Source organism: Dipodascopsis tothii (assembly GCF_038497935.1).
Source record: "Dipodascopsis tothii strain CBS 759.85 unplaced genomic scaffold V1510scaffold_2, whole genome shotgun sequence".
Classification (NCBI taxonomy): Eukaryota; Fungi; Ascomycota; class Lipomycetes; order Lipomycetales; family Lipomycetaceae; genus Neoaidaea; species Neoaidaea tothii.
Genome location: NW_027117986.1, coordinates 73,801 through 101,334, shown reverse-complemented (window position 1 = coordinate 101,334; position 27,534 = coordinate 73,801). Strand labels below are relative to the sequence as shown.

The window sequence follows — 27,534 nt, the reverse complement described above, 5'->3', positions numbered from 1 at the left end:
GGCAGACGTCGCGGCCGGGAGGGCTTGCGTTTGTTGAATAGCTCGATACAATATATACAGTTTTATGTACGCTACGGCTGTTTGCCGTTGAGGAGCCGCCCGAGGTCTTTGCTGCGGCGCGCGAGCCGCGCGTACTGGCGCTCGACGACGCGGCCACGTAGCGCGAGACGCTCGAGGGCGGAATGCAGGTTCTGGAACGTGGCGTAGTGCAGGACGGCGTCGGGGTCGCGGCCGGCCGCGTGCGAGACGCCGGCGGGTGTGTGCGGACCGGGCGGGTCGGTCGGGTCGCGGGTCGGGTCGGTCGGGTCGCCGGCCGGGTCGGCGTGCGCGACAGCGACCCGTTGTGCCGGGTCGGCCGCCGGGCCCCCCGCCGCACCGCGTGCGGCGTCCGCCTCGCCAGCAAGGCCCCCGGCGGCTGTCGCCCGGAGCCCATACGTGGCGTCCCGTCCGCGGGCCTCGCCCGCGGGCCCACTCCGCTCCGCCCGCGCCTCGGCGTGGCTCTGCGGCACCCGCACCCGTTCCAGCAGCGAGTTCTCGGCCAGCCGGATGCGGTCTCCCCGCGAGATCGATTCCCATGCCGGCGCCAGGTACGGCGGCACAAAGCTGTTTGTGTGCGCCTTCTTGGCCCCGCCACGCTTGCCTCGCGGCATCTCCTGGCCCTGCGCGAGCACGAATTGCGCCTCCTGGCCGGCCTGCAGAGCCAGCTGGTAAAAAATCTTGGACGGGCTGACGTGGCTGCGCCATTCGTCCTCAACGTCCGGCGACGCACGCACATCGTCGTGCGGGCCATCTGCCGCCCGTGCCGCCGGCGTACGCGCCCCGTCAGCCGCTCGCTGGCTGCCACTGGCGCCGGTGTTGTCCTCGCCGGCCATGCCGTCATCGTCGCCTCCACGGGCCCGCCGCGCGCCCGGCGGCCCGGCGGCTCGCGTGGCCGCCCCGCGGCAGCCCAGCCTTCCGGTGACCACCGTGCGACTGCCCAGTTTGAGCATGTGTGGCTTCTCGTGCGTTCTTTCTTGTCGCCGTCGATCTGTCTTTCTGGAAGACGTCTTTGTGCAAAAAGCCGAAGACACCCGTCACGTGCCAAATCGGCCCACAATCACGTGAAACAGCTCTTTCACTGAGAGGGTTGGGGCGGCGATGGCGCAATTCAGGGGCCCCATCAAGCGCCGGCACGGCCTGCTAGCCCACACCCGCGTCCTGAGCACGACAAAACAAAAAAAATTTGCAAAATTTCACGAAAAAAGAAACGAGTCAGCGGTGGAGTCGGCTACTATAATTTGGTGCCGTTTCCCTCTTTTTCTTTTTTTCTCTATACACAGTATACCTGCTATCCACTAGAACAATGACTTCGTCTGAGCACTTCTTCTTCACCTCCGAGTAAGTAGGACCCGCGCGTACGCGGCGGCCCACTTTGGGCGGTCGCGGGCGGCCAATTGAGCAGAGCTAACGACGAACAGGTCGGTCGGCGAGGGCGTAAGTGGACACAGCCGGCGCGCGCGGGCAGCTGCGCGCGCGGTGCCTGGTGGCCAGGACTGACGAGCAGCACCCCGACAAGATCTGTGACCAGGTCTCGGACGCCATCCTGGATGCGTGCCTGAAGGTCGACCCTCTCTCCAAGGTTGCTTGCGAGACCGCGGCCAAGACCGGTATGATCATGGTCTTTGGCGAGATCACCACCAAGGCCCAGCTGGACTACCAGAAGATTGTCCGTGACACCATCAAGCAGATTGGCTACGACGACTCGGAGAAGGGCTTTGACTACAAGACCTGCAACGTGCTCGTCGCCATCGAGCAGCAGTCGCCCGACATTGCCCAGGGTGTCCACATTGAGCGTGCGCTCGAGGAGCTCGGCGCCGGTGACCAGGGGTAAGTGTTTTCTGACGCGGTTCGGCTGTTCCGTGTTCTGGGTGGGTGTCGCTGCGGCGCGCCCCAAAATTCCCAAAATCACATGCACCGAATTGCTGGGTCGCGCTAGTGTGAGCCGCGCTAACCGAGACAGTATCATGTTTGGCTACGCCACGGACGAGTCCGAGGAGCTCCTGCCCCTGACCGTCCTGCTGTCGCACAAGCTGAACGCGGCCCTGGCTGCCGCCCGCCGTGACGGCACCCTGCCGTGGCTGCGTCCCGACACCAAGACCCAGGTCACCGTCGAGTACAAGTACGACAACGGTGCGACCATCCCCCTGCGTGTCGACACCGTCGTCATCTCGACCCAGCACGCCGACACCATCTCGACCGAGGACCTGCAGAAGGCCATCCTCGAGCAGATCATCAAGAAGACCATCCCGGCCAACCTCCTGGACGAGAAGACCGTCTACCACATCCAGCCCTCGGGCCGCTTCATCATCGGTGGTCCCCAGGGTGACGCCGGTCTGACCGGCCGCAAGATCATCGTCGACACGTACGGTGGCTGGGGTGCCCACGGTGGTGGTGCGTTCTCGGGCAAGGACTTCTCGAAGGTCGACCGCTCGGCTGCCTACGCCGCCCGCTGGGTCGCCAAGTCGCTGGTCGCCGCCGGCCTGGCCAAGCGCGCCCTCGTCCAGTTCTCGTACGCCATCGGTGTCGCCGAGCCCCTGTCGATCTTCGTCGACTCGTACGGCACGTCCAAGCTGTCGTCGACCGAGCTCGTCGAGATCGTCCGCAACAACTTTGACCTCCGTCCGGGTGTCATCGTCAAGGAGCTGGACCTGGCCCGCCCGATCTACCTCAAGACCGCGTCGTACGGCCACTTCACCAACCAGGAGAACACCTGGGAGAAGCCCAAGACCCTCAAGTTCTAAGCTTGCCCCCCAGCCGTGCTCTTTTGTTTTGTTTTCTTGTGCTAGACTATCTTAGTTGGCGGCCTGGCCGCCCCGAGGGCGTCGTGTTTCAGCTGATGCAACTCCTACCTAGGATATACATGTGAGACGCTCAACTCGTCTACACGCAAATGTTGAACTAGTTTTGATATTTACAACAAAAACGGAAAAGGATTTCATTGTTACTGTTCAGGAATATGGCGGAATCATCTGTACTTTATTTGCTCTTTTGTGTTTTTGTATTTTAGGTAGAGTTGGTCTTCAACAGTCCGTTGCTGTGCATTTTTGTTCATTGGACACAGTCTGTATCTGTAATTAGTCGTTTAATATAATACGGATGTGTCAGAAAGAAGGCGCGCCGCACGCGGTGCGGCTGCCCGCGCCGCACGTGCTGCGGCTCCCAGCCCATAAGCAACGTTTTTATTAGATATATACATTTTATGAAGCCTGAGCACAAACCAAACGAAACCAATGACACTCGCATGCTCCTCGGTATTAAGCAACCGTAGACAATCGCTGCGCCGAACGTAAACAAAACGCGGAAGTGACTTTTTTCTAAAAACACCTATGATGATGGGACCTAATGATGATGATGCTGGAGATCAGATGCCGCGGAACAGCGGGCTGAGCGACATGGACGTTCCGAGCGAGCCGAACGACCGGTCGTCCTCGCCGTTGGCTGTGCCGGCGGGGGCCGCGTCGCGGTCGGCGGCGTCGAAGAGCGTGCGGCGCTTGGGCTTGCGGTGCTTCTTCTTGCGGCGGTGGTTGGCGCGCACGGGCGTGATGAGGATCTCGTGCGGGCGGCCGCCGCGGCCGCCGGGGCCGATGAGCGCGACGGCGGGCGAGTGGAAGCCGCCGTACTGGAACGGGCTGCTCGACTGGTTCGTGCTGCGGTTGCGGAACGCCGTCAGCGGGAACTTGGCGTGGAAGCCGCCGGACCAGACGGGCGTCGAGGCCTGGGCGCCGCCGGACGGCGTGCCGACGACGTCGGCGTCGTCGTCCTCGTCGTCGAGCTCGCTGGTGTAGATAAAGTCCTTGAGGATGATGTTGTCGCTGTCCTCGCTGTCGCTGCCGCCGTCCGACAGGTCAAAGTACTGCGACGGGGCCGAGGCGCTGACCGCGCGCTTGAACGGCGACGGCTCGCGCTCGTCGATGAGCGTGTTGTGCGAGCCCGCGCGCGGGCGGCCGAACGGCCGCGCGTCGGCGAGCGCGGCCGCGCCGCGCGGGAACGGCGGCGGCGACAGCGTGCGCGTGTTGACGCCGTCGATGACGCCGACGTGGCGGTCGCCGGACGGCAGGATCCACGTGCCCAGCACGGGCGGCCGCGACGTGGTCACGGACGACGCCAGGATCTCGGTCGCGCGCGTGCCGGCGTGGCGGTTGCACGGCGGCGGCAGGTTCTCGTCCTCGTCGGTCGAGTCGCCGTCGTCGACGTCGTACAGACCGTGGCCGTTGTTGAGGTCCAGGTCTGAGAGCTCGTCCTTCTTGACGACGTCGTCGGCGCTGTCTGTGGCGTCCTCGTCGCGCTCGGCGAAGGCCTCGGGCGAGTCGTCCGACGACTCGTCCGAGGTGAAGAAGTAGTTGAGGATCACCGAGTCGTCGTCCGACACCGCGTCGTAGACCTCCGCGGACGAGACCAGGTGCCGCAGCGACGGGTCTGCCGCGTCCATGAAGTACGACTCGGAGAACGACAGCTCGGACGAGTCGTCCGAGTAGTCGTCCGAGGGCACCGGCTCGGCGCCCGTCGCGGGCGACGCCGACGACTCCTCGGCGCCGTCCTGGAACGACAGCTCCTGCACGATCGCGGCCTCCTCCTCCTGGTCGATCTTGTCGTCGTCGTCGGCGTCGACGTTGTCGACGCCGACGTCGGCGTGGCCGAGCTCCTCGGCGATCAGGCTGTCGAGGTCGCTGTCGCTCGACTCGGACTCGGACTCGTCGTCGTCGTCGTCGTCGTCGTCGTCCTCGTCCTCGTCCAGCCCGCCGCCCGCGCTCGCGTCGCCGCCCTCGCCGTCCGACTCGGCCACGAACTCAAACAGCTGGCCGTGCGCGAGATCGGCCGTGGGCTGGAACAGCACCGGCGGCCGCTCGTCGTAAAATTTTTTCTGCTTGCTGCGGCTGTTGCGCCGCGCGCGCGGCGCCGCCAGCGCCGGCTCGGCCCGGTGCGCCGCCCGCGGCACCGGCTCGCCCTCGGAGCTGTCGCTCGAGTACGGATTGTTGTACACAAAGTTCTTGGACGGCTTCGGGCGGATGATGATGTTTGGAAAAGACGCCCCCCGGGCGCCGCCGCGCCGCCCGCGCGCGGCCGGCGTCGGCGAGCTGTGTGATCCGCCGCCGCGGCCGCCGCGGCCGCCGCCCCTGGGCTTAGTGTCCTTGTCGTGTGTTTTGTGTAGAATCATTCTTGGTTCCCTGGTCGTGTCCGTTTGGTCTGATCATCGAAATCGCGCGAGGGAGGGTGCGTTCCAGCTTGCTCAGCTTGCTGCCTGCAGCTCTCGCAGTTTGCCGGGTGGTCCGACGAATTGCCGAGGGTGTGCTGTGCGGTGGAGGGCGCTCGAGTGGTGACAGGGCTACTGGGCCATACAGAAAAATTTCGGCGTCCACTATGATCTTCACTTTTGGAAATTTTTTTCTCTCCTTGCCCAGCGTTGGGACAACTCGGTCCAGGTCCCTGGGGTGGTGCGGCGGTTGGAGAGCATAGGCGTGGCGGGGCGGCGGCGTTGGGGTGCTAAGTGGCGCGCGGCGCGGCACGGGTCACCGGCCGGCGCTGGGTCCGGACCCGTGACCGGTCCTCGGGACCAGCGGCCAAACGGCCACGCCGCGGATCGCGGCGCGACCCGGGCGCGACCCGGGCGCGGACCCGGGCCGCGCCCGCCGGGCGCGCCGTCGCCGGCGCGCGGCTCCGTCGCGGCGGCCGTTGGCCACGTGACCTCACGTGACCGGCGCCGCGCGCCGTGCGGCGCACACGTGACCCCGCGCACTTCCCGCCGCCCTCCCTCCCCCTCCACGCAACCATGGCCGACTCTCCCCCCGGCGAGGCCACCCGAGCCCTCGCGTACGACAATCTCCAGCGCGCAGGATGCCCCGGGTACGTCCCCGCCCGGCCCCCCTAACCGCAGACTCATCTCGTGGTCCAAGATCGGGCTCATCGCCTACGCCCCGGCCTTCTCGCCCGCCCTCCTCCGCGGCGGCGCCCGCGTCTACACGCGCTACATCCATTGCGTCGGCGGCAATGACTGGCAGCTCAGCGAGCCGCAGCTGCTCTACGACGCCCAGAAGGCCGGCGACTCCAACCGGGTCACGCACGTGGCGTGGTCCACGCTCGGCATGGAGCTCGCCGTCATCGACGTCCAGGGCCGGCTCTCGATCTTCCTCCACAGCGGGCTCATGAACCAGCTCGCGTGCGTGTTCGACGCCGACGTCGACGCCGAGAGCGACCTCAACGCCATCGTCGGCTTCAAGTGGCTGAACATGAACAAGCCGATCCTGGTCAACAACCCCGCCAACCGGCAGGACGACCGGCAGTTCCACTACAGCATCCACAAGACCAGCCCGTTCGGGCCGTGGCACCCCCACAACAACCGGCAGGCGTGCATCGCCATCACGCGCAACGGCAAGGTCTGTGGGCGCGGGGGCGCGCTGACGGCAGCTCAAGTTCTGGTACCAGCAGCACGAGACCAAGTACCGCGAGCTCGTGCGCGACCTGGAGAGCGACATGGCCGTGGAGGACTACTACTCGCACGCGTCGTTCACGTCGGACCGAGGTACGTGCGGGCCGGGCGCGCTGACGCAGACAACACGTTCGTGCTGGCCGCGTACTCGTCGTCGCGGCACACGCTCAAGATCTTCCGGATCGCGATCCAGTGGAACGTGCTCGCCACCGGCGCGCAGCAGTCGCCGCCGGCGGCCGGCGACTGGGCGCTGGTCAACGTCCGGCGGCTGCACGCGGGCGCGCTGGTGCCGGCGAACCCGCTGTGGCCGACGCTGACCTACCTCGAGGCCGTCTCGCCCACGAACCACCCCGAGTCGCGCCTGCTCATCCTCGCGGCGTTCGCCGCCGAGCGCGGCACCGTCCTGCAGAAGCACGAGGTCCTCAACGTGCCGCTGACGCTGCACTCCAACTTCGACGCGCTGGGCCTGCGCCGCAACTCGATCGCCGACGACCAGCGCGACGTCCTGCGGCTCAAGGGCGAGTACGAGCTCGACAAGCGGCTCGTGGCCATCGCGCCGCTGCCGACCGAGTCCACGATCTACTGCGCGTTCGACGACGGCTCGGTCGAGCTGCGCCACCGGTCCAACTTCGCGCCGTACGTGCCGGCCAACAACTCGACCAACATCTTCTCGCTCTTCGACGCCGGCTTCGACATGCCGCCGACCGAGCTGTGCGTGGACGCCGCGCTGTCGCCCAACCGCATCGCGTACGTGATCATGACGCCGGCCGGCGAGCTGCGCCTGCACTGCATGCGGCGCGTGCTGGCGGCCGAGGGCGCCGACGGCGTGACCGCGACGGCCGTGGCGCTCGCGCTGCGCCACACCATCTCGTGCTACAGCAACACGTGCTGCGACGACGTCATGCTCGTCGCGACCGCCGTCGTCCGGGCGCACGGCCTGGACTCGGCCGAGGCCATCCTGCGCGAGGCGCACCGCGCCATCGGCTTCTCGCTCGACCTGCCCAAGGACGTGCAGGCCGACAAGTTCCTGGTGCTGCCGTCGCTGCAGAAGCTGCTGAGCTTCCAGGCGTCGCTGGTCGTGGGCCACGGCTGGCGGCGCAACGTGGCCGGCCGGATCGCGTGGGCCACGCTCAACCTGCGGCTGTTTGCGTTCGCGCTCACGTTCACGCTCAAGGCCATGCACGAGAAGCAGAGCGGCCACGACGGGCTGATCCGCGGCGGTAAGTGGCGCGCGCGTGGCGCTGACGGCAGAGGTGCTGCGGACGCTGCTCGGGCTGGCCAAGTGGTGCGTCGACTTCCTGGCGTTCCTGCTGCAGGACATGCTGCTGCTGGGCCGCGACCCCGAGGGCGCGCTGCGGCCGGGCGCGACGTCCGTGTCGCTGGTGATGCTGCTGTCGGCGGTGCCGCGGCTGCTGATCCGGTACACGCTGCGGGGCCTGCGCGGGCTCGAGCAGGTCGTGAGCCGCAGCTCCAAGAGCGACCCGGACCCGGCGGGCTCGCGCGCGGTGTTCGACAAGCTCGAGGAGATCCTCAAGTCGGGCCCGGTGCAGATCGCGCTCTTCGAGAAGCTCGTGAGCGACGTGGAGAACGCCATGCGCGCGTTCGCCCAAGGTACGCCCGGCGCCGGCCGCGCTGACCCAGACCCCGCCGACCGCCTCGCGATGGAGCAGGCGTTCTTCTTCCGCGGCCAGGTCCCCGCCAAGCTGCACTCGGTCGTCTACGGCATCCGCACGGTCTTCCTCCAGAAGATCAAGCCGGGGCTGGACGTGCCCTCGCTGCTGTTCTACCCCGTGTCGTGGCTCGGCCTCGACGCCGACCAGGACGCGCGCGCGTTCTCGCGGCTGCAGATCGACGGCCTGCGCAAGCAGATCATGCCCTCGGTCGCCCGCGACGTGCGCCGCTGCGTGCGCTGCGGCTCGGTCTCGGCCTGGGCCGACGTCTCGGCCGACAAGTTCTCGCACAACTGGACGATCGCGTTCCAGCGCAACTGCGTCTGCGGCAGCGCGTGGGTCAAGGTCGCGGCGTAGAAATGTATTCGCAACTGAGAGCTAGGCCGTGGCCGCCTTGCGGCCGTACTTGGCCGCGTACTGCGCCATCGACGCGCGGTACGCGCTGCGCGCGCTCTCCGTGCGCGCCTCGTACGCGGCGCGCTCGCCGGCCGGCAGCGCCTCGTAGAGCGCCTTGCTCTCGCGGTGCTGCTCGGCCAGCGGGCCGCTGCCGAGCCGGCCCTCGTGCTTCATCTGCTGGAAGAACAGCAGCGGCGCGGACAGCGGCCGCTTGGGCCGGAGCGGGTCGCGGATGAGCTTGACCGACTTGACGCCCTCCTTGATCTTCTTGCGCCGGAGCTGGTTCTCCTTGAGGATCGCGTCCCCGCCCTTGTCGCGGCAGTACCGCTCGAGGTCCGTCTCGTACTGCGCGCGCGCGGCGAGGGCGAGCTTCTGGTAGTGCTCGAGCTCGCTGGACGAGAGCGCGCGGTACTTCATCGAGAGCGCGGGCACGGCGTCCTTGAACGGCACGCCGGGCGCGAGGTTGTCCTTGACGAAGAACGCCCACGACGACCCGGCGCGCTTGGGCGCGGACTTGTCGATCTTGGGCTTGGCCTTGGGCTTGCGCGCCTTGGGCTTCGCGGCCTTCTTGGGCGCGGCCTTCTTGGCCTTGGCCTTCTTGGGCTTTGCGGCCTTCTTGGCAGCCTTCTTGGGCGTGCGCTTGGCCTTGGGCTTGCTGGCGGCGGCGGCGGACCGCGCGGGCTTGGTGGCGGCCGTCGCGAACGCGCGCAGCGCGGCAGGCGCGATCCACACGCCTGCCGGCGCCACGGGCGCGCCCAGCGCGGTTCCGGCCGCACGGGCCGTCGTCAGCGCCGTCACAGCGCCCTTGCGTGCCACGCGCACGGCCGCGCCGGCGCGGAGCGCACACACGATCGATCGAATCATATCTGGAGCTGGCGTCAGCAGCGGACTGGCGCCATGCCCGGCGCCGCACCTACCAGCGGTAGCACGATCAGGAACGTCTGGATGCCAAAGCTGTGGCCTGGGGAGTGGAAGAAAACGGGCTCGCGTGTTGCGGATGGAGTCGGAGATGCGGCGGGCGGTAAACACGATCGCCCAAAGAGGCAGGCGGCCTGCCGCGTTGGGCTGGGGCATGACGTGCAGAGCGCTTGCGCGTTTGTGCCATAACCCCGCGTGACCGCGGTGCGGGCCTGCTTGATAGACGCGGCCAAATTTTCCACCTCGTTCTTCACACGCACAGACGACGAGGCAGCCCGACGATCGATGGTTGAGTCACCCAAGGGCGCGAAGCGCCGGCCGGACGACGAGCGGGAGCGCGAGCGGGAGCGCGAGAGGGAGCGCGATCGCGAGAGAGATCGCGAGCGCGGACGCCGGGACCGGGACCGGGATCGCGACCGGGATCGCGAGCGGGAGCGCGACCGCGATCGGCGGGAGCGCGACCGACGGGAGCGGCCGAGCGAGCGCGAGCGTGAGCGCGAGCGGGAGCGGCCGAGCGAGCGGGATCGTGAGCGCGAGCGCGAGCGGGAACGAGAGCGGGAACGAGAGCGGCGGCGGGACCGGGACCGGGACCGGGACCGAGACCGGGACCGAGACCGGGACCGGGACCGAAACCGAGACCGGGACCGGGACCCGGACCGGGACCGAGACCGGGACCCGGACCGGCGTGACCGGGACCGGGACCGCGGCCGGCGCGACCGGTCCCGCGACTACCGCGACCGGTCCCGCGACCGGCGCCGGCGCCGCACGCGCTCGCCGTCCCGCGACCCCAACGAGGACGCGTTCCTGCGCGACGCCTTCGCCGACGCGCCCCCACCGCCGTCGGCGCCGCCCGCGCTGGTCGTCCCCGAGATCGCCAAGGACATCGAGCGGCGGCTCCGCCGCGAGGAGGAGGACGCGTTCTTCCACGAGCACGCCGACGACGACGACGACGAGCCGGCGCCGGCGCCGGCCGCCGGCGCCGACGACGAAGAGGACCCCCTCGACGCGTTCATGTCCAACCTGGCCGACCAGGCCGTCGAGGAGGAGCCCCTCCCCGGCGCCAGCGGCGGCCGCGCCATCATCGAGGACGACGACGACCCCCGCGGCGAGTCGGTCGACTTCGACCCCGACGACGTCCTCGCCATGACCAAAAACAAAAAGCGCAAAGAGATCCCCGTCGGGCAGGCGCGCGCAGTGTACGAGCCCTTCCGCAAGGAGTTCTACGTCGAGCCGCCCGAGCTGTCGGGCCTGTCCGAGGCCGAGGTGGACGAGCTGCGGCTGCTGCTCGACGGCATCAAGATCCGCGGGCTCAGCTGCCCGAAGCCGGTGCAGAAATGGAGCCAGTTCGGGCTGCCGGCGCCGACCATGGACACGATCCGCAAGCTGCAGTACGAGCGCCCCACGTCGATCCAGGCGCAGGCGATCCCGGCCATCATGGCCGGCCGCGACGTGATCGGCGTGGCCAAGACCGGCAGCGGCAAGACCATCGCGTTCCTGCTGCCGCTCTTCCGGCAGATCAAGGACCAGCGGCCGCTCGAGAACGGCGAGGGCCCGATGGCGCTCATCATGACGCCCACGCGCGAGCTGGCCGTGCAGATCCACAAGGAGTGCAAGCCGTTCATGAAGGCGCTGGACCTGCGGGTAAGTCGCGCGTCGGCCACGCTGACGCCAGGCCGTGTGCGCGTACGGCGGCTCGCCGATCAAGGAGCAGATCGCCGAGCTCAAGCGCGGCGCCGAGGTGCTCGTCGGCACGCCCGGCCGGGTCATCGACCTGCTGACGGCCAACTCGGGCCGGGTCACCAACCTCAAGCGGGTCACCTACGTCGTGCTGGACGAAGCTGACCGCATGTTCGACATGGGCTTCGAGCCGCAGGTGATGAAGATCCTCGCCGGCATCCGGCCGGACCGCCAGACCGTGCTCTTCTCGGCCACGTTCCCGAAGCAGGTACGTGTGTGGCCGGCGGCGCTGACGCCAGATGGAAGCGCTCGCCCGCAAGGTGCTCACCAAGCCGGTCGAGATCGTCGTCGGCGCGCGCTCGGTCGTCGCGTCCGAGATCACGCAGGTGGTCGAGGTGCGCCCGGAGGAGAGCAAGTTCGTGCGCGTGCTCGAGCTCCTCGGCGAGCTGCACAACAGGGACGAGGACGCGCGCACGCTGATCTTTGTCGACCGGCAGGAGTCGGCGGACCAGCTGCTCAAGCAGCTCATGGCGCGCGGCTACCCGTGCCTCTCGATCCACGGCGGCAAGGAGCAGGTCGACCGCGACTCGGCCATCGTCGACTTCAAGAACGGCATCGTGCCGATCCTGGTGGCGACGTCGGTCGCCGCGCGAGGTCTGGACGTCAAGCAGCTCAAGCTGGTTATTAACTACGACGCGCCCAACCACCTCGAGGACTACGTGCACCGCGTCGGGCGCACGGGCCGCGCAGGCAACTCGGGCACGGCCGTGACGTTTCTGACGCCGACGCAGGACCGCAACGCGGTGGACATCGCCAAGGCGCTGCGCTTCTCGAAGCAGCCGGTGCCGGACCCGGTCCAGAAGCTCGCCGAGGTCTTCATCGAGAAGGTCAAGGCCGGCAAGGAGCGCCGCTCGACCGGCTTCGGCGGCAAGGGCCTCGAGAAGCTCGACCAGGTGCGCGACGTGGCGCGCCGGCTCGAGCGCAAGGCCTACGGCGAGGACGACGACGGCGAGGCCGCCACGCTCGACGACGACGACGACGTCGACGAGATCGTCGACAAGGTCACCCGCGGCCGCTCGCCCGACGCCAAGCCCGGCCCCGGCGCGCTCGCCGCGCCGCCCGCGCCCGCGCGCTCCGCGCTCGACCGCGCGACCTTCGCCTCGAACCAGATCGAGACCAAGCTCAAGACCAACGGCACCAAGGCCGGCGCGGCCCCGGACAACAAGGGCCCGGACACGGCCGAGTTCCACGCGACGCTGGTTATTAACGACTTTCCGCAGAAGGCCCGCTGGGCCGTCACCAACAGGACGAACATTGCTAAGGTGCTTGAGTCTACAGGAACGTCCATCACGACCAAGGGCTCGTTCTACCCGCCGGGGAAGAACCCGCTGCCCGGCGGCGATCCCAAGCTCTACATCCTCGTCGAGGGCGAGGTAAGTCTGCGCCCGGCCCCGCTGACCCCAGACCGAGGTCGCTGTCTCCAGCGCCATGCACCAGCTCAAGACCTACCTGGCCGAGGGTACCGTGGCTGCTGCCGAGTCCGACGGCGGCCGGCCAACCGGCCGCTACACGGTCGTTTAGGTGGAACGTTTGTCTGAACTTGCCGCTTCACGATTTACACTTGTGTCTTTGTCATCTAGGCTCCGCTCGGCACCGCACAGCTGCCCGGCTGCTCCCGCTGCCGCCTGGCTCTGGATCCGCTGGCACGCCCTGGGCGTGCGTGTAGATTACTGTGAATATACTTATGAGTGCACTGGACGGACGGGGCGTCGCTAGCCGCCGATGCGGCCGTCGCGCATGTAGCCGCATATAGCCGCATGACATGTAGCCGCATGCCACGAGCCTCCGGCGGCGACTCCGTCGAGGGTGGCTGCCCTGCGGGCACGTGGCATATAGCCGCATATAGCCGCGTGTCACGAGCCTCCGGCGGCGACTCCGTCGAGGGTTGCTGCCCTGCGGGCAGGAAACCGCCATATAACCGCATGAAACGCGTATCATATAGCCGCCCGCCACAAGCCTCCGGCGGCGACTCCGTCGAGGGTGGCTGCCCTGCGGGCAGGAGACCGCCATGTAACCGCATGTAACCGCGTATCATATAGCCGCACGCCACGAGCCTCCGGCGGCGACTCCGTCGAGGGTAGCTGCCTTGCGAGCAGGGACTGTCAAACACCCGCATGTAGCCGCGTATATCGCGCGGCCACCTTTGCAAAAGGACAGTCATCTGTCTGAGCCGCTGCCGGATCGACATGCGGCTATATGACACGCGGTTACATGCGGTTATATGGCGGTCTCCTGCCCGCAGGGCAGCAACCCTGGACGGAGTCGCCGCCGGAGGCTCGCACGTGCGGCTACATGGCATGCGGCTATATGCGGTTATATGGCGGTCTCCTGCCCGCAGGGCAGCAACCCTCGACGGAGTCGCCGCCGGAGGCTCGTGACATGCGGCTATGTGCGGCTATATAGCAGCCCCTGCCCGCAGGGCAGCCGCCCTCGACGGAGTCGCCGCTGGAGGCTCGCACGTGCGGCTACATGGCATGCGGCTATATGCGGCTATATGCCAGCCCCTGCCCGCAGGGCAGCCACCCTCGACGGAGTCGCCGCCGGAGGCTCGTGACATGCGGCTATCTGCGGCTATCTGCCAGCCTGCCCGCAGGGCAGCCACTCGACGGAGTTGCCGCCGGAGGCTCGGGACGTCTGCCAAAAACTGGCGGCTGGCTTGCGCCGCACACGGTGCGGCGCACACGTGACCGCGGCGCCCGACCAACACAAATCCTGTGCCTAAGAGATTTTTTTCAAGACCATCCGACACTCGCGACCAAGCGCAGACCGGAAGCCGACGGAACGGCCGTGGCCAACGGACAGACAGACAAGATTTTCGGCTGCAGAGAATCGTGCGCGCAGCCACTGGGGGGTGAACGCCAGGTCGCAACCCGCCCACGCAGCCCGGCAACCCCGTTGGCAAGATGCCTTTCCTCAGGCTAGGCATGGTGCGCGGGGCTGGCATGGCCAGGGCAGGGTGGACGGCGCGGCTGGCGAGCTCACTGGCCATCATTGACGGGCAGGGCGGGAGCATCGACGCGGTGGAGGCCGCGCGGCGGGTGTCGGGGCCGATTACAGTGCTTGTGACGGGCGCGGAGACGGCGCGGCGGGCGGCGCAGGTCGCCGGCGTGGCCGGCGTGGTCAGCGTGGTCGAGTACAGTCCCGGGCCGGTGGCCGGGGAGATCGACACGGTCGCGCAGGCGATTGCGGACCGCGTGCGGCGCGACGGAATCTCGCACATTTTCGCGGCCGACCCGCTGAGCCGGGCGCTGCTGCCGTACGCGGCGCGGCTGCTGGGCGAGCGGGCGGTCGCGGCGGCAGGCGACTGCCTGGCGGTGCGGGTGCCGGGGAGCGCGGGGGCCGCGCAGGCGGCCGAGCCGGCGCTGGCCGACTCGGCCGCCGGCGGCTGCGCCGACTCGGCCGCCCACGCGCTCCCCGCCGCCGACCCCGGCGACGCGCCCGACGTGCCCGACGCCCAGCGCAACCGCCAGTCCGCCCACGACACGCTGTTCGATCTCTTCGAGGCCAAGAACTACGCCGCCGTCGTCGACTGCTACGAGCTCATGAAGAAGGCCAGCATGGCGCCCAGCCGCGAGGCCTACAACTGCATCCTCTTCGCCGCCGCCCAGGCCATCGAAGTCTCGGCGGACGCGTCGTCCGCCTACATCCTGGACGTCTACCGGGCCATGTTGGCCCAGGACGTCAGCCCCGACGCGCACACCTCGGCCATTGTCGTCTCGACACTGGCCAAACGCTACACACACTCGTGCGAGCGGCTGGCCGTGCTCCGCCGCTCGCACGCGCGCAACCGCGGCCACCTGGTGCCGCGCAGCCTGCGCGGCCAGATCCAGCGGCTCCGGAAGGACCCGTCGCTGGCGGTCGCGCTGGACGTGTTCTACAACACGGCCACGCGGACGCACAGCGGCTTCGAGAGCACGATCTACGACGGCCTGCTCGAGGCGTGCCTGGCCGGCGGCGAGCTGCAGCGCGCGCGCACAGTGCTGTCGCTGATGCGGCTCGCCGGGCGCGGCCGCGAGACGTACACGGTCGCGACCTACGTCAGCGTGATCCGGCTGCACGGCCGCGCCGGCAAGCTGGCGCTCGCGCTGGCGGCCTACCAGGACTACGTGCGGCACCGGCCGCCGGCCGCAGACGACGCGCACGACGCGCGCGTGCAGGCGGCCGTGATCGAGGCGTATTTTGCGCGCGACAACTGGCGCGGCGCCATGAAATTCCTGGACGGCGTGCTGGCGCGGCAGCCGGCCGCGGCCACGCACAACTCGCCGCACCTGCGGCCGGTGTACGACGCCGTGGTCGACGGCTACGTGCGCATCGGCCGGCCGCAGGCGGCGTGGCGCTGGCTGCAGAACCTGATGCGGTCGCGGCCGCTGGCGGACGCCTGGACGCCGGCGCTGGCCGGGCTCCTGGCCGCCACCGCGCGGCCGCAGCACATGCGCGACGCCAAGGACATCTACAGCCACCTCGTCCGCCGGGCGGACTTTGACGGCCGGCTGTGGCAGGCGCGGTCCGACTTCCTGATGGCCCACGTCGCGGCCGGCCACGTCGCGGCCGTGCGCGACGTCGTGCGCGACGCCAACGTGCGCCGCATCGGCCTCGACCTGGCCAGCGCGGCCAGCGCGTGCCTGCTGCTGGCCGCGCACGGCGACGGCGGCGCCGCGGTCGACCTGTTCATGGTCCAGCTGCACCTGGCGAGCAGCCAGGGCGCGCCGGCGCTGGCGCTGGCCGGCGAGATCGCCGCCGAGACGTTTGCGCGGCTCGTTGGCCAGCGGAACGCGGCCGGCGGCCTGGACGAGGCGTCTGTGCTGCGGCTGGCCGACCTGCTGGCCAACATCCCGCTGCAGACGGCGCCCAAGGCCGTCGACGCGGCCGTGGCGGCGTGGGCGCACGCGCTCTGGGCCGGCCTCGACGCCGGCCTGGCCGAGCGGCTCAAGGACAAGACCGCCGAGAAGCTGCTGGCGGTGCACAGCCAGCTGGTGATCCGGCTGGCGGCCGGCGCCGGCGACGCCCGCGCCCCGGCGTACTTTGGCGCGCTGGTCGAGCTCTGCATCGGCCGGAACCTGGCCCTGGCCGAGGCCACCAAGAGCGCGGTCTTCGAGGCGCTGCTGCGCCTGCGCAAGGACGACGCCATGGACCGCTGGCAGCGGTTTGTGCGGCTGCAGGGCGGATCGTGGCACCCGGACGAGCTGGCCGACGACCCCCGGCCGGCTGAGCGGGCCGGGCCACCGCCACGCGACGACCGGACCGGGCAGGACGAGCCGGCCGAGCCCGGCCAGCCCGGGCCTGCCGCCGACGGCTACGTCCCGCCGCTCCTCGGCTCGGCCTCGGAGTACTACCGCCCCCGCACCGCCCCGGACGCGCGCCCGTCGTACTTCTACAACGACGCCCTCTCGGCGTCGGTCCTGCGGCAGATCCGCGAGCGCGCGCCAATCGACGCCATTGCCGAGTCGATCAAGTTCAACTTTGCCAGCCGGCACTCGGCCGTCTCGCCGGACACGATCGTCAAGTTTGTGGCGTACGCAGCCGACGTCAAGAGCCTCGCGCACGCCGAGGAGATGTACAAGTACGCGCTGGCCACGGTGCCCACCGTCGAGAACGACGTGCGCACGCACTACATGTGGTGCTCGGTCTACAACTCACTGATCGGCGCGCACCTGCGCCGCGACGTCCGCATGGCGCTCTACTTCAAGGACAAGCTGCTCGCTCTCGGCGGCGTGCCCGACAGCCGCGCGTACGCGCATTTCATCATGCGGCTCTGGGCCAAGGACCCCGGCGAGTGCGCCGACGCCGCGGTCAGCCTGTTCCAGGAGGCGCGCGAGCGCAACGTGGCGCCCACGACGCTGCTCTACAATGTCCTGCTGTCCAAGCTCGGCCGCGCCCGCCGCGTCGACGCCATGGCCGCCTACGTGCGCGAAATGGACGCCCTCGGCGTCCGCCGCACGAGCGCGACCTACGCCATCCTCATCTCGGCGCACTGCGCGGTTCACGACGGCGCGACCGCGGCCGCGCTCTTTGACGAGATGGAGCGCTCGCCCTTCTACAGCCCACGCATCTCGCCGCTCAACAAGCTCATGGCCCACTATGTGTCGGTTGAGCCCGACCACGACCGCGCGCTCTACTACTACCGCCGCATCCAGGACCTGCATCTCGAACCCACGAGCACGACCCGCAAGCTTCTCTCCATCATCCGGGCTGCCGAGGCGACCACAGCCTAGGCCCGGCCCTGTATTATAATGCATGTCGCCCTGCGACGCTTTGTACATACGCGCCGCACGCGGTGCGGCTCGAGACAAGTAGCCGCTGCAGCCGCACGTAGACCTCTGCGTACACAGATGCTGACGCGTCTGCGCGTGGAGGCCGCCTGGCCTGACACATGTCCCGGCAGACGCTGCAGGGCAGCCGGCTGGCTGCTGGCGGACAGGCATATAGCCGCACAATTCGGTTCTCTGCGGCTATATGCGGCTATATGCGGATGTACGGTAGTCCTCTGCCCGAAGGGCAGCTACCCTCGACGGAGTCGCCGCCGGAGGCTCGTCAGCGTGGCTATATGCGGCTATATGCGGCTATACGGCTGCCCTGCCCGCAGGGCAGCTACCCTCGACGGAGTCGCCGCCGGAGGCTCGTCAGATTGCGGCTATATGTCGTGCGGCTATATGCGGCTATACCCCTGCCCGCAGGGCAGCTGCCCTCGACGGAGTCGCCGCCGGAGGCTCGTCGGCGTGCGGCGCACATATAGCCGCACTGCATATAGCCGCAGAGTCTGTACTTGTGCGTAGGTGAGTCTCCGGCAGACACTACAGACGTAGTGCAGCAGATCGGGCGTACGAGCATGCAGCGTGCCCAGTGGGCAGGTACCCTGGACGGGGTCGGTGCCGAGGAGTTGTCGCGTGCACGCGTACGCGACCCCGCAGCAGATCGATTGGCCGGCAATCCCATGGGCAGATCGGGTTTGGAGGCGTCTCCAGAGGCGGCTGTTTCGGAAGAGCTTGCCGTGGAGGGGAACGGCGGCTGGGTGGCTGAGCCGCATGACGTGCGGCGTGGCTAGCCGCCGCGGCTGCGGCATCACGGGCCCAGGGTCCGCTCGTACCCTGCACACGGCTCACAGGTTCCGAGGTAGCGAGGTAGCGCAGTCGTGATGTTACTTTCTAGCCGCGGTGACTCGGTAGACTCGAGCTGCGTGCCCCAAGCGCCGGCGACGGCCAGGGCCCTTGTCCGTGCGACAGATCTAGACCTTTGTCACGCGGCTGGTCGTTGGGGCAGATTGCGGCGACCCGCGCCGGGCCGGCCGATCGAGATCTGTCCGGGTGCGGGTAGCGGCTTGGCACGTGAATCGTGCTCAGGGTCGTGCGGCCGGCGGCCGGCTCGGCGTGGTAGCAGCCGCACAGAGTGCGGCTCGTGCGGCGCGCGGTGCGTCGTCGCGCCGCACGGCATGCGGCGCGGCGACGCGGCGGCACGTGATGCATATCCGTGCCGCCGCTCGGCACCCCCGCCCCATCCGCTCGCCGCCGCCGCGCTTGTGCGCCTGCCACCGCTTTTCACCCATCACGGCGACATCGACGGCGTAGCGCAACGCGACATCATCTGCGTCACCGCATCGCGTCAACTCTCCATCCCGGCAGCGCACAATCGGATCCCGCACGATGGTCGGCGTGACCATCACCAACAACGGCGCCAAGGCGGCCCAGGTAGGTCACTACGCGACCGTCCAGCTCGCTGACGTCCAGGCCAACGGCTCGAACCGGCTGGCAGTGTCCAACGCGCCCAAGAGCAGCGGCAACGACGACGACGACGAGGAAGAGGAGGAGGAGGAGGAAGAGGAGGAGGAGGAAGAGGAGGAGGAAGAGGAGGACGACGAGTACCAGGAGAGCAAGAAGAAGGGCAACACGCCGACCGCGCGGCGGTCGGCGCGCGTGGTCAAGAAGCGCAAGGACCCCGAGCCCGAGATCGAGGACGACAAGTTCGACGAGCGGCGGCGCAAGCGCGGGCGGCCGCCGACCGTCGACAAGCCGCACGAGAGCCGGCTCAAGGCCGTGATGCGCGCCGTCCGCAAGGCCAAGGACCCCACCGGCCGGTTCCTCTACCTGGCCTTTGACCGGCTGCCCGACGTCAAGCAGTACCCCGAGTACTACCGCGAGATCAAGGAGCCGATCGCGCTCGACACGATCCGCAAGCGCATCAAGCGGCGGCAGTACCCCAACATCAACGTCTTTCTCAAGGACATGCGGCTGCTCTTCCAGAACGCGCGCTCGTTCAACGCGACCAACTCGCAGATCTACAAGGACGCGACCACGCTCGCCAAGGTCATGGAGCAGACCGCGATCGACGAGATCAACAAGCCGGACAGCGTGTACCAGGACCCCCAGCACAGCAGCAAGCACGCGCGCCGGCCGCTGGACGGCATCGAGCACCGCGGCGAGATCTACCGGGTCGGCGACTGGGTCCACCTGACCAACCCGAACGACCCCAACCGGCCCACGATCGGCCAGATCTTCCGCACGTGGATGGACCCGGACGGCAACAAGTGGCTCAACGCGTGCTGGTACTACCGGCCCGAGCAGACCGTGCACCGCTACGACAAGCTCTTCTACGAGAACGAGGTCGTCAAGTCGGGCCAGTACCGCGACCACCTGATCGACGAGGTCATCGAGAAGTGCTACGTGCTCTTCTTCACCAAGTACCAGCGCGGCCGGCCCGTCAACATGGGCGACCGCGCCGTGTACTGCTGCGAGAGCCGCTACAACGAGACCGAGAAGACGTTCAACAAGATCCGGACGTGGAAGGCCTGCATCCCGGACGAGGTGCGCTCGGTCGAGTACGAGATGGACCTCTTTGACCGCGTGCGCCCGCTGCGCCGCGTCATCTCGCCCATCAAGCACCTGCTCCCGCCCGACGCCAAGGACGACGACCCCATTCCCGAGCCCAAGCTCGGCGTCGAGAACGCGCCGCCGATCATCGGCGCCGTCTACAAGCGGCCGCCGGACCCGAACGAGAAGGAGATGACGCCGACGCAGGACACGCGCGCGCCCTACGGCTCGTACGGGGCCAACTCGCCCCGCAACGGCTCCATGTCGGGCCCGAACGACCGCATGTTCCGCAACCGCATGCTCGCCGACGGCGCCATGAACCGCGGCCGCATGTCCGCGGCCTACGACGGCATGGGGAAGATGAACGGCATGGGCCCGCGGCCGGGCGCGCCCGGCTACCCGGGCTACCCAGACCGCGGCCCGGGCTACATCAATGGGCCCAACGTGGGCCCTCAGAACGGCGTCTTCAACGGACGTCAGCCGCCGCCACCCGCGTACGTGCCGCCGCCGCCTAGCACATTCACCCTGCCGGACTACATTACCGAGCAGATCCCGAAGGAGACCCTTGAGCTCTACAAGCGTGACAAGAATGGCAAGATGCTCTGGTTCAGCGTGCCCCCGGTTGACTCGATGAGCGTCGTGGGCTCCAACGAGCTCCCTGGTCGCGGCATTGTCGGCCATTCGGTCGACTACCTTGTCAAACGGACTGAGCTGCGCGACAAGCGGCGTCAGCGCCGCGCTGAGCGCGCGGCCCTCTTCTCCCGAACACCCTGTTTTTAGCTGGCCAATCTGGGCTGACTGATGTGCGGCAACAGGAGGCTGAGAGCCGCGCACGGCGCAAACGATCGACATGCGGGCGCGCTCTTTGCCGCGGCCGCGCCTCAGTCTCGCGCGTCGCACAGCCGGGGTGCCGAATAACCTCGTCTAGCAGTGGCGCGCGGTGGCGTGAGAACCCTGATCCGCTGCCGCGCAAGCTCCCCTAAGCCATCGGCGTCCAAAGCCGCGATTTGCTTCAAGGGTTCTCGCGGACCCGTCGTCCGACATAATCACAAGAATCGATACACGTACGCGTGTTGTCGTCCCTAACACGCGCTTCTGCGCTCTCAAGATTCCATTGCGGTGCCAGCAGCGACGGTGCCGCATTGCCGCTTCAAAGCCGGTCGCCATCTGACGATCGCTAGCATCTGCGCGGACCAGTCACAGACTTCCGGGTCCATCCGGACCGCGTTTCCAGCGACACTAGCTCCCACGACCCTGGCTCCTGAGATGGGGTGCCATGGTTGATCGGCCAGCACCACGCACCAACGGATACAAGAGCCGCGGCTGCTCTCTTGGAGATCTACATGCTCAGTGAGAGTGACCATTCGGAGGGATTACCATTACGGTGGGTCGCTAAGGCCTCCCATTCGTATGGAAGCACCATCCATTTCTGGCAGCAAGAGTGGTACGTGGCGCTTGTTGGCTGCCCATGCCAAAATTGCGAGATTGTTGTATTTTATTTCCACCAGAACACGAACTGTTTGCTAGGACGACAAACGAGGTGTAGGGACGGAGAGCAGGAGGCAGTCGTGGCCGTCGCGGGCGCGCGTCGGCCGCTTGTAGCGGTGCTGGTGACGAGATAGTTCAGTTCCAATTGGGCGGGCGCGGTCCGCATCGGAAATTGCCACCGATTGAAAGCGCCCACGAGCCCTAGCGTGCGTCGAACCGCTCAATGTAGTTGCTGCATGACGTTCTGCAGCAGCGGCTGCTTGCATGTCGCTTAAAAATATATTGCCATGCGGCCACAGGGTCTTGCTCGCGAGCCAGCGGAACGGCGAGCCGCTAGCGTGCCGCGCGCGTGGAAAAGCCAGTGTGTGCAAGCCCCGCGTGCCGTACAGCGCGGCCTGGGCGGAGTCGATGACCGCGCGCGAGTCTAGAGGCGCGCCGGACAGTCCCGACGCGTCACGGGCGAGTGGAAGGAACCCAACAGACCGGCACCGTGGCTGACACGGTAAGGATGAAGTCATGCTGCGCGCCCACAGCGTCCTGACGCAACATGTGACACACAGCACGCTTCCCATACGGGCCAGCCGTACACACAGCCCTCTTGGGGGGGCATCGCAGTCCGGTCAGTGGCGCGACGGTGGCTGCGCGTGCGCAGTTTCCGCGGGACACACGCAGGCGCAAGCCGCGTGCCGGCGCACCACCCGGTCCCGCCGTTATCGGCGCAGTGCGAGTCTACATTTAGCACGGGGGCTTAGGCGCGGCCGGCCGCATGCAGCCGCACGACCCTGGCCGCGCCAGCCATGGCCATGGACGGTTGCCGGCGCGCGGCTAGGTGCCGCTATGCTGAGCACAGGTGCTCGGATACTATGACTTTATTGCCTTCTCTGCCGCTCCAGACGGTGCCACACCGTGCGATCTAGCACCGCGCCTGCGTGTGTGCTAGGTGAACGGCAGTGGGACAAGCTCAAATACACGCTTTTCGGCGTTCCGGCGCGCCTTTGAGAACTCTTCGGACGCGCGCAACCGGATGGTCGCGCTTAGCTGCGACCGCGTGGTCTCGTTGAGCATACGCTCGAGCGCCACAGCTGCGTTCTCAAAGTGCTCAAGGTTGATCAAAATCTGAACGATCTCCTCCTTGTCGTTAGAGCGCAGCCGTTCGCAAAGCGTGTGGCACACCACATCTACCAGAAGCTCGTCCAGAGACTGTTGTCAGCGCCTGTGGCCGGCGCACTCTCACCTTGCCAAGTATTGTCTCGATCTTAGTCTGGTGTTCCGAGTACTCCTCCGAGAACGTGTAGTGTTGATTAACAAAGTTCCGTATTTCTGCACAAGATAACGGATAGACCCGAGAAAACGGTAACGAACACGGGAACCTAATGGGTTAGTCCGGCGTGACGGGACAGGTAACGCGGATCGTCGGCTCATCCGGCACGACGACAGCGCCTACACCATGTACATCAAGGTACACAAAGTACAGCGCCGCCCGATCGGACTGCTATCGCGCGACAGCGCCACATCAGGACTTACGTGACTTGCTCAATGTCGACCTCAGACTTGTACCAGCTCACGCTCACGACCTTTTCCCACAGATCGCGGCTGTTGATAATCATCGGCTTGTAGTCGTCTTCCATGGATATCAGACGTTAGCATGTCCCACGCATGTACGCCTACCTGTTTGAATTCGTTTGCAAACCGAGTTTTGAGGAAGTCCGAATATCTCTCAAACAGGGAGAGCATGATAGAGTTGAGCCGCTGGACCGGATACTCGTGGCTCTGTGTGGTCAGCGGACTCACAGGATATCCGTACCTCCATGGTCTGAATGAAGAGACCTAGCACTGTACGCACATGCAACAGTGTTTCTGGGTTCCGCAGCGAACCCAACGCAGGCTCAATCAGCTTGGCAATTTGCTGGCACATTGATTCCCACAGTCTCTCAACTGAACTTTCGGCCCGGAAGTGGTATGCCTTGCGGTAAATTACCCGCTCAAGGATCGCCAGTCCACAGGCGTCCTCGAGCAATTGCTCCAGCGGCGAGATGTCACTGTCCGAGAACGTGAGCGAGGTTGGTAGAAATAGCACCTGCTGGGTCTCCCGGTCGTGCTCGTATGCCTGCTCGAGCTCGTCTTCTAGACCAAGCGTACGATAGACCTGGATGCAGTCGTACAGCGGTACCAGGTCAATTTTTACGAGCTCGTTATTGAGCGGATCGCCTTTGTTCAGCTGCGTCCTCGAAATTAACCACTCACATTCATTTTGGTCGTCCATAGATATCTCAACCGCAGAATTGAGTTTGTAGGATCGCAGGTGCGAATGTTGTGCGACCTTGCTGTGCCACCGTCGTCGCCGCCGCTCAGTCTCGGTGATGGCCGCGCGGCCGACCAGACGAGTCTGTGCACAGATTCTGTGACTGGTCAGCACCGAGTGCGTGGAAGCGTGCCATGTATGGTACCGCGACGAAGATGTCCAGCTACCAGACACTTTGAACGTACCCAACGAGCCACTGCTTTAGATCCGACAGTACGTCATCCTTGATTCTGGTTTGTATGGCTGGAATGGAATCCTCTGTAATGCAGAAAACATGTTAGTTCATTGTCAAAGCGCAAACCTAAAGCAACCCATCGCGCGCTCTCTGTCCAGCCAGGGGCCCGCAGTCCATATTTGCCAAGTTGATTTGCGGCTCCAGGTCGACCGAAGGTCCCGACACCGCCCGCACTCTAGAGCGAGGCCGCAGAGCAGTCTTTCCGGACACAAGGTCACCCGGATACCGAGTAGGCAAACATGGGACCCAAATTATGACCGGTGGGGAGCCGGAGGATTAGCCTCGGAACCAAGGTAGTGGCACAGACAACCCAATGAGGCCGTTTCTAGCCAATACAAGCAGAGTCGCGAATACGACTGCGGCTGACAGTCCCTATTCTGAACCACAGTCGCCTGGGTACAGTAGGGGCAGCGACCCACGACGGCGGATCCTGTGCAGATCTCGCCATATAGTACTTACTTATGACCCGCGCGAATCCAAACTCTGAAACTTCATGCAAATAGCGCTTTTGTAAATCTTGTAGAGACTAGAATTAGGTTAACATACGTTAGCACACTCTCTATCGTCGCAGGCACGGTGGGCCTCAGTAAGTTCCTTAGAGGCTGCCAACGGCCGGTTACGAGACGACACGTTGGCAGTGCCTCAGAAACAAGACCAGCGCTCGGACTCGACTGCAGATATGCGACCGAGACGCCCCTGACGCGACGACTATGGAGACATTTTGACTCCATGGCGATAGTAGCACGTATGGCAGGTACAGCTTAGTCGCGCACGGCGAATCGCGCGATCCATGGCGCAAGTCTGCTTCTATGTGCGAGGGGTACGGGTCACGAGCTGAAATGACACAAACACTCGTAGCTCTGTGTGACCGACAACCTCGCATGTGATCTTATCGCACCGCCTCCTGGCAGTCCTGAGGCCCGCCGGCACCGCCATCCGAAGAGACACTCACCTTCAAGGCTGGCACGTATTCCTTATGCTCAATCATTTGGTGGGTGCGATTGACCACATTGAATACCGTCAAGCAACGCTCGATGAGTGACGTAGTCTCGTCCACACTTTGACGAATAGCCAGAGACTCGACCAGCAAGTTTTTCTGCCATCAGCCTCGATCTCACTGTCTCTTACCTGGACCACCAGGTTCTTGCCGGACATTTGCAAACGCTCGTTGATATCCAAAATCTCTCGGCGCAACTGGTCAGACTGCTCCTGGACCTTGCCGAGTTGTTTCACCGCCTTCGCATATTCCTTTCGTTAGCAGCGTCGTTATCGGATGTACCTTCTGATTGTTATTGCAAAGCTCTTGTAGCTCGATTTCCTTCTGCTCGGTGACTTCCGTCAATCTCTCAATAAGAAAATCGACCTTGTCTGCTTTCACGGCGTCCTCGATCACAGGCGCGAGCTGCTCTAGGTAGTCATCACCCTCGAGCGAGATAGATGATAGAGAGATGGGATCTGAGTTGAGCAAGAGCACCTGCTGGAGATGCAATGAAAGCGCGTCAACCCGGTCATCGGCCACCGCGACCGAAACCTCGGCCATGGTCACGCCTCAGTAGTGTCACCGAGGACTGGCGTCCTACTGCGGCCTGCGCTGTATCACGGCCTGTAGCCGTACTACTTGCCAGTTGTTTGGCCGGAGATGGGTGTATCGGATCGCGTTATTCGCGTCGCCGAGAAAGGTGTCGGTTCTGTCGGATTGTCGTGGAGAGGTCACAGCCGGCAGCGTCGCGCCGCTGACGCCGCGCCACCTTTGATTATGTCATCGTTGCCCTGGCAACCATGACGCGCCATCAACACCTCCCGGCGCGTGGCGCGGTGGCCGTGCACGCGCAGTCTTCCACCCCTATGGAGAGTAACGGAAGTTCGCTCCGGATACTCTACTAGAAAGAATTTGTTTTTTTATCTGGGCACCGCTTGACAGCCACCGGTAGCAGCTCTGCCGCGGCAACCATCAACAACGGCGAATATCAGGAAGTAAACTGCACAGAACTATTGGGCAACTCTTAAGCTGCCGTCCATTTACGCCGCAGGTCGCGGATCGCGTGACTCATCCATCTCGCCGTTTCGAGCGACCTGTAGTATGTCTTCTCGTCTGTTGCGAGGGTCAATTATATCAATTTCGCACAATGAAGACGGCCACAAGCATCTCAGCTAGTCTAATCAAGCAGTAGTCTACAGCCCCGCTGCCATGCCTTGAGCCTACCCCAAACTCCCCTTCTTTCCGTGTTTGTGCAAAATTAATAAAACCCAACCTACTTCTCTGGGCTCCAGTTGAAGGACCGGCGACTACAGCCGGACCTAACATGATATTTCGTAAGTCTGCGCTAGGATCGTGAAACACTAAAAGGCTGATCTGATCGCTCTCGCCCACCTAAAGACTGCGGCCTGGTCTCTTCGGTGCATCACTGTGCAACGCCGTACGCTATTTTTAGTCATCGGACTTATCCTAGTTGTCGTCTTCGCTATTCAGTCTGTGCCGCCAACTGAGCGGCGGTACGACCGGAGCGGTGTATACATTACTAATCCAATTTGGTGCTAGTAGATAATATCGTACGTGTGTGTCAACCAGAACGAGTTACGCTCGCATTTGCACAGACATCCGGAAAGCTACCGGCCTCGACGAATGATTCATTAACGTGATGAGCGATATCCAGGGGCTAACACAAATGCTGTAGCCTACGAGATGAGCAGGTGTCGAAGCAGTTGGTGCATCAAAGCAGGGCATCAATATTTTATACAGTAACTCTTTGGGCCTAGTGATCTAGTCGTGGGCAGCCACAGACGAGTCTGCCGGCAGACCGTCACCGAAAGCATGCTCGATCTCGCGAGCGAGGTCACGCTCGCGTTGCTCATCGGCCTCGCGTTGGCGTTGACGCTCCTCCTCAGCCGCACGGCGCTTTTCCTCCTCAATGCGCTCACGCACAAGCTCGCGCTGCTGGTCCTCGAGCTCACGCTCCACACGGTCGAGCTCGCGGCGCTCCCACTCGGCGCGTCGGCGCTCTTCGCGCTCCGCCCGGTCAGCCTCACGCTTCTCTTGGCGCTTCTGGCGCTCTTCCTCGCGTTTTTCGCGGCGGCGCTGGCGCTCCTCCTCGTGCTCATGACGGATCCGCTCATGCTCGCGTTCGCGGGCATCCTCACGTTCCCACCACTCACGATCGGCCTCCCGATCACGGGCTTCCTGGTCGGCCTGCTGGGTCATGGCCTCCTCCTGCTCCTCGTTGGTCTTATCCAGCCATTTGTGGAGCATCACCGCCGGCGTCAGCCCGGCGTGTACGAGCAACTCGAGCAGTGCGACACTCATGATCATCACGCCCAGCGCGCACACGACCAATGTCATAACGGCGACATTTATCAGCCAGCTTATAGGGATCACCGTTGGCAAAACCATGGTGACCTAAGTCAGGCGGGCGCACCGGGCGACATACTTATTCTACTGTGGAGAACGAGGGCCGTTCGGACAAATGTGTTAGGGGGCTGTCAGACTGCTGCGAGGTCTAGCGCAGATCGAGCGGTAGATGGCGCGG

General features: G+C 65.7%; 10 protein-coding genes across 10 annotated transcripts; 5 read left to right on the top strand and 5 right to left on the bottom strand.

The window, feature by feature from the left end:
* Positions 1-29: 29 nt before the first annotated feature.
* On the bottom strand, positions 30-950 carry V1510DRAFT_409833 (uncharacterized protein). The gene has a single exon (XM_066932622.1). It carries the CDS (start codon positions 870-872, stop codon positions 72-74), a length of 801 nt encoding a protein of 266 aa, XP_066791372.1. The 5' UTR covers positions 873-950; the 3' UTR covers positions 30-71.
* Positions 951-1,232: 282 nt separating this feature from the next.
* V1510DRAFT_164277 (methionine adenosyltransferase) lies at positions 1,233-3,182 on the top strand. The gene is made up of 4 exons (XM_066930373.1): positions 1,233-1,377; positions 1,458-1,473; positions 1,544-1,866; positions 2,000-3,182. Exons 1-4 carry the CDS (start codon positions 1,343-1,345, stop codon positions 2,778-2,780), a joined length of 1,155 nt encoding a protein of 384 aa, XP_066791371.1. The 5' UTR covers positions 1,233-1,342; the 3' UTR covers positions 2,781-3,182.
* A 22-nt stretch (positions 3,183-3,204) lies between these two features.
* On the bottom strand, positions 3,205-5,478 carry V1510DRAFT_427861 (transcription factor CRF1-domain-containing protein). Its single transcript, XM_066935230.1, has one exon. It carries the CDS (start codon positions 5,192-5,194, stop codon positions 3,401-3,403), a length of 1,794 nt encoding a protein of 597 aa, XP_066791370.1. The 5' UTR covers positions 5,195-5,478; the 3' UTR covers positions 3,205-3,400.
* A 321-nt stretch (positions 5,479-5,799) lies between these two features.
* On the top strand, positions 5,800-8,575 carry V1510DRAFT_409821 (mediator complex, subunit Med16). The gene is made up of 6 exons (XM_066932621.1): positions 5,800-5,880; positions 5,912-6,410; positions 6,442-6,556; positions 6,586-7,683; positions 7,715-8,074; positions 8,105-8,575. The coding sequence occupies exons 1-6, from the start codon at positions 5,807-5,809 to the stop codon at positions 8,488-8,490; spliced, it is 2,532 nt and encodes an 843-aa protein (XP_066791369.1). The 5' UTR covers positions 5,800-5,806; the 3' UTR covers positions 8,491-8,575.
* On the bottom strand, positions 8,306-9,936 carry V1510DRAFT_164221 (uncharacterized protein). Its single transcript, XM_066930372.1, has 2 exons — positions 9,447-9,936; positions 8,306-9,395 (listed from the first exon to the last, which is right to left on the bottom strand). Exons 1-2 carry the CDS (start codon positions 9,601-9,603, stop codon positions 8,512-8,514), a joined length of 1,041 nt encoding a protein of 346 aa, XP_066791368.1. The 5' UTR covers positions 9,604-9,936; the 3' UTR covers positions 8,306-8,511.
* Positions 9,937-10,232: 296 nt separating this feature from the next.
* Positions 10,233-12,882, top strand: V1510DRAFT_409814 (P-loop containing nucleoside triphosphate hydrolase protein). Its single transcript, XM_066932620.1, has 4 exons — positions 10,233-11,088; positions 11,120-11,392; positions 11,424-12,557; positions 12,589-12,882. The coding sequence occupies exons 1-4, from the start codon at positions 10,459-10,461 to the stop codon at positions 12,703-12,705; spliced, it is 2,154 nt and encodes a 717-aa protein (XP_066791367.1). The 5' UTR covers positions 10,233-10,458; the 3' UTR covers positions 12,706-12,882.
* A 1,205-nt stretch (positions 12,883-14,087) lies between these two features.
* V1510DRAFT_436064 (uncharacterized protein) lies at positions 14,088-17,613 on the top strand (the record flags this gene model as incomplete). Its single annotated transcript, XM_066935556.1, has 2 exons — positions 14,088-14,111; positions 14,187-17,613. 2 exons carry the CDS (start codon positions 14,088-14,090, stop codon positions 17,394-17,396), a joined length of 3,234 nt encoding a protein of 1,077 aa, XP_066791366.1. The 3' UTR covers positions 17,397-17,613.
* Positions 17,614-18,821: 1,208 nt separating this feature from the next.
* On the top strand, positions 18,822-20,765 carry V1510DRAFT_400685 (uncharacterized protein; the record flags this gene model as incomplete). The annotated part of the gene is made up of 2 exons (XM_066931968.1): positions 18,822-18,866; positions 18,906-20,765. The coding sequence occupies 2 exons, from the start codon at positions 18,822-18,824 to the stop codon at positions 20,763-20,765; spliced, it is 1,905 nt and encodes a 634-aa protein (XP_066791365.1).
* Positions 20,766-22,216: 1,451 nt separating this feature from the next.
* V1510DRAFT_409795 (exocyst complex subunit Sec15-like-domain-containing protein) lies at positions 22,217-25,727 on the bottom strand. Its single transcript, XM_066932619.1, has 11 exons — positions 25,290-25,727; positions 25,139-25,258; positions 24,963-25,106; positions 24,470-24,536; positions 23,961-24,033; positions 23,718-23,872; positions 23,278-23,681; positions 23,143-23,243; positions 22,998-23,108; positions 22,708-22,843; positions 22,217-22,673 (listed from the first exon to the last, which is right to left on the bottom strand). The coding sequence occupies exons 1-11, from the start codon at positions 25,548-25,550 to the stop codon at positions 22,410-22,412; spliced, it is 1,836 nt and encodes a 611-aa protein (XP_066791364.1). The 5' UTR covers positions 25,551-25,727; the 3' UTR covers positions 22,217-22,409.
* Positions 25,728-26,771: 1,044 nt separating this feature from the next.
* On the bottom strand, positions 26,772-27,347 carry V1510DRAFT_405660 (uncharacterized protein; the record flags this gene model as incomplete). The annotated part of the gene is made up of 1 exon (XM_066932346.1): positions 26,772-27,347. The coding sequence occupies one exon, from the start codon at positions 27,345-27,347 to the stop codon at positions 26,772-26,774; it is 576 nt and encodes a 191-aa protein (XP_066791363.1).
* Between the last annotated feature and the right edge of the window lie 187 nt (positions 27,348-27,534).

Coding starts and splice junctions, on each gene's coding strand:
- V1510DRAFT_164221 (XM_066930372.1), bottom strand. CDS start 9,603: ATGCCCCAGCCCAACGCGGCAGGCCGCCTGCCTCTTTGGGCGATCGTG. Junction 9,396..9,446: donor TCCTGATCGTGCTACCGCTG/GTAGGTGCGGCG, acceptor CGCCAGCTCCAG/ATATGATTCGATCGATCGTG.
- V1510DRAFT_409833 (XM_066932622.1), bottom strand. CDS start 872: ATGGCCGGCGAGGACAACACCGGCGCCAGTGGCAGCCAGCGAGCGGCT.
- V1510DRAFT_409795 (XM_066932619.1), bottom strand. CDS start 25,550: ATGGCCGAGGTTTCGGTCGCGGTGGCCGATGACCGGGTTGACGCGCTT. Junction 25,259..25,289: donor TTTGCAATAACAATCAGAAG/GTACATCCGATA, acceptor TGCTAACGAAAG/GAATATGCGAAGGCGGTGAA. Junction 23,109..23,142: donor TTTGCAAACGAATTCAAACA/GGTAGGCGTACA, acceptor ATGCTAACGTCT/GATATCCATGGAAGACGACT.
- V1510DRAFT_409821 (XM_066932621.1), top strand. CDS start 5,807: ATGGCCGACTCTCCCCCCGGCGAGGCCACCCGAGCCCTCGCGTACGAC. Junction 6,557..6,585: donor GTCGTTCACGTCGGACCGAG/GTACGTGCGGGC, acceptor GCGCTGACGCAG/ACAACACGTTCGTGCTGGCC. Junction 7,684..7,714: donor CGACGGGCTGATCCGCGGCG/GTAAGTGGCGCG, acceptor CGCTGACGGCAG/AGGTGCTGCGGACGCTGCTC.
- V1510DRAFT_164277 (XM_066930373.1), top strand. CDS start 1,343: ATGACTTCGTCTGAGCACTTCTTCTTCACCTCCGA. Junction 1,867..1,999: donor CTCGGCGCCGGTGACCAGGG/GTAAGTGTTTTC, acceptor TAACCGAGACAG/TATCATGTTTGGCTACGCCA.
- V1510DRAFT_409814 (XM_066932620.1), top strand. CDS start 10,459: ATGTCCAACCTGGCCGACCAGGCCGTCGAGGAGGAGCCCCTCCCCGGC. Junction 11,393..11,423: donor CGGCCACGTTCCCGAAGCAG/GTACGTGTGTGG, acceptor CGCTGACGCCAG/ATGGAAGCGCTCGCCCGCAA. Junction 12,558..12,588: donor ACATCCTCGTCGAGGGCGAG/GTAAGTCTGCGC, acceptor CGCTGACCCCAG/ACCGAGGTCGCTGTCTCCAG.
- V1510DRAFT_427861 (XM_066935230.1), bottom strand. CDS start 5,194: ATGATTCTACACAAAACACACGACAAGGACACTAAGCCCAGGGGCGGC.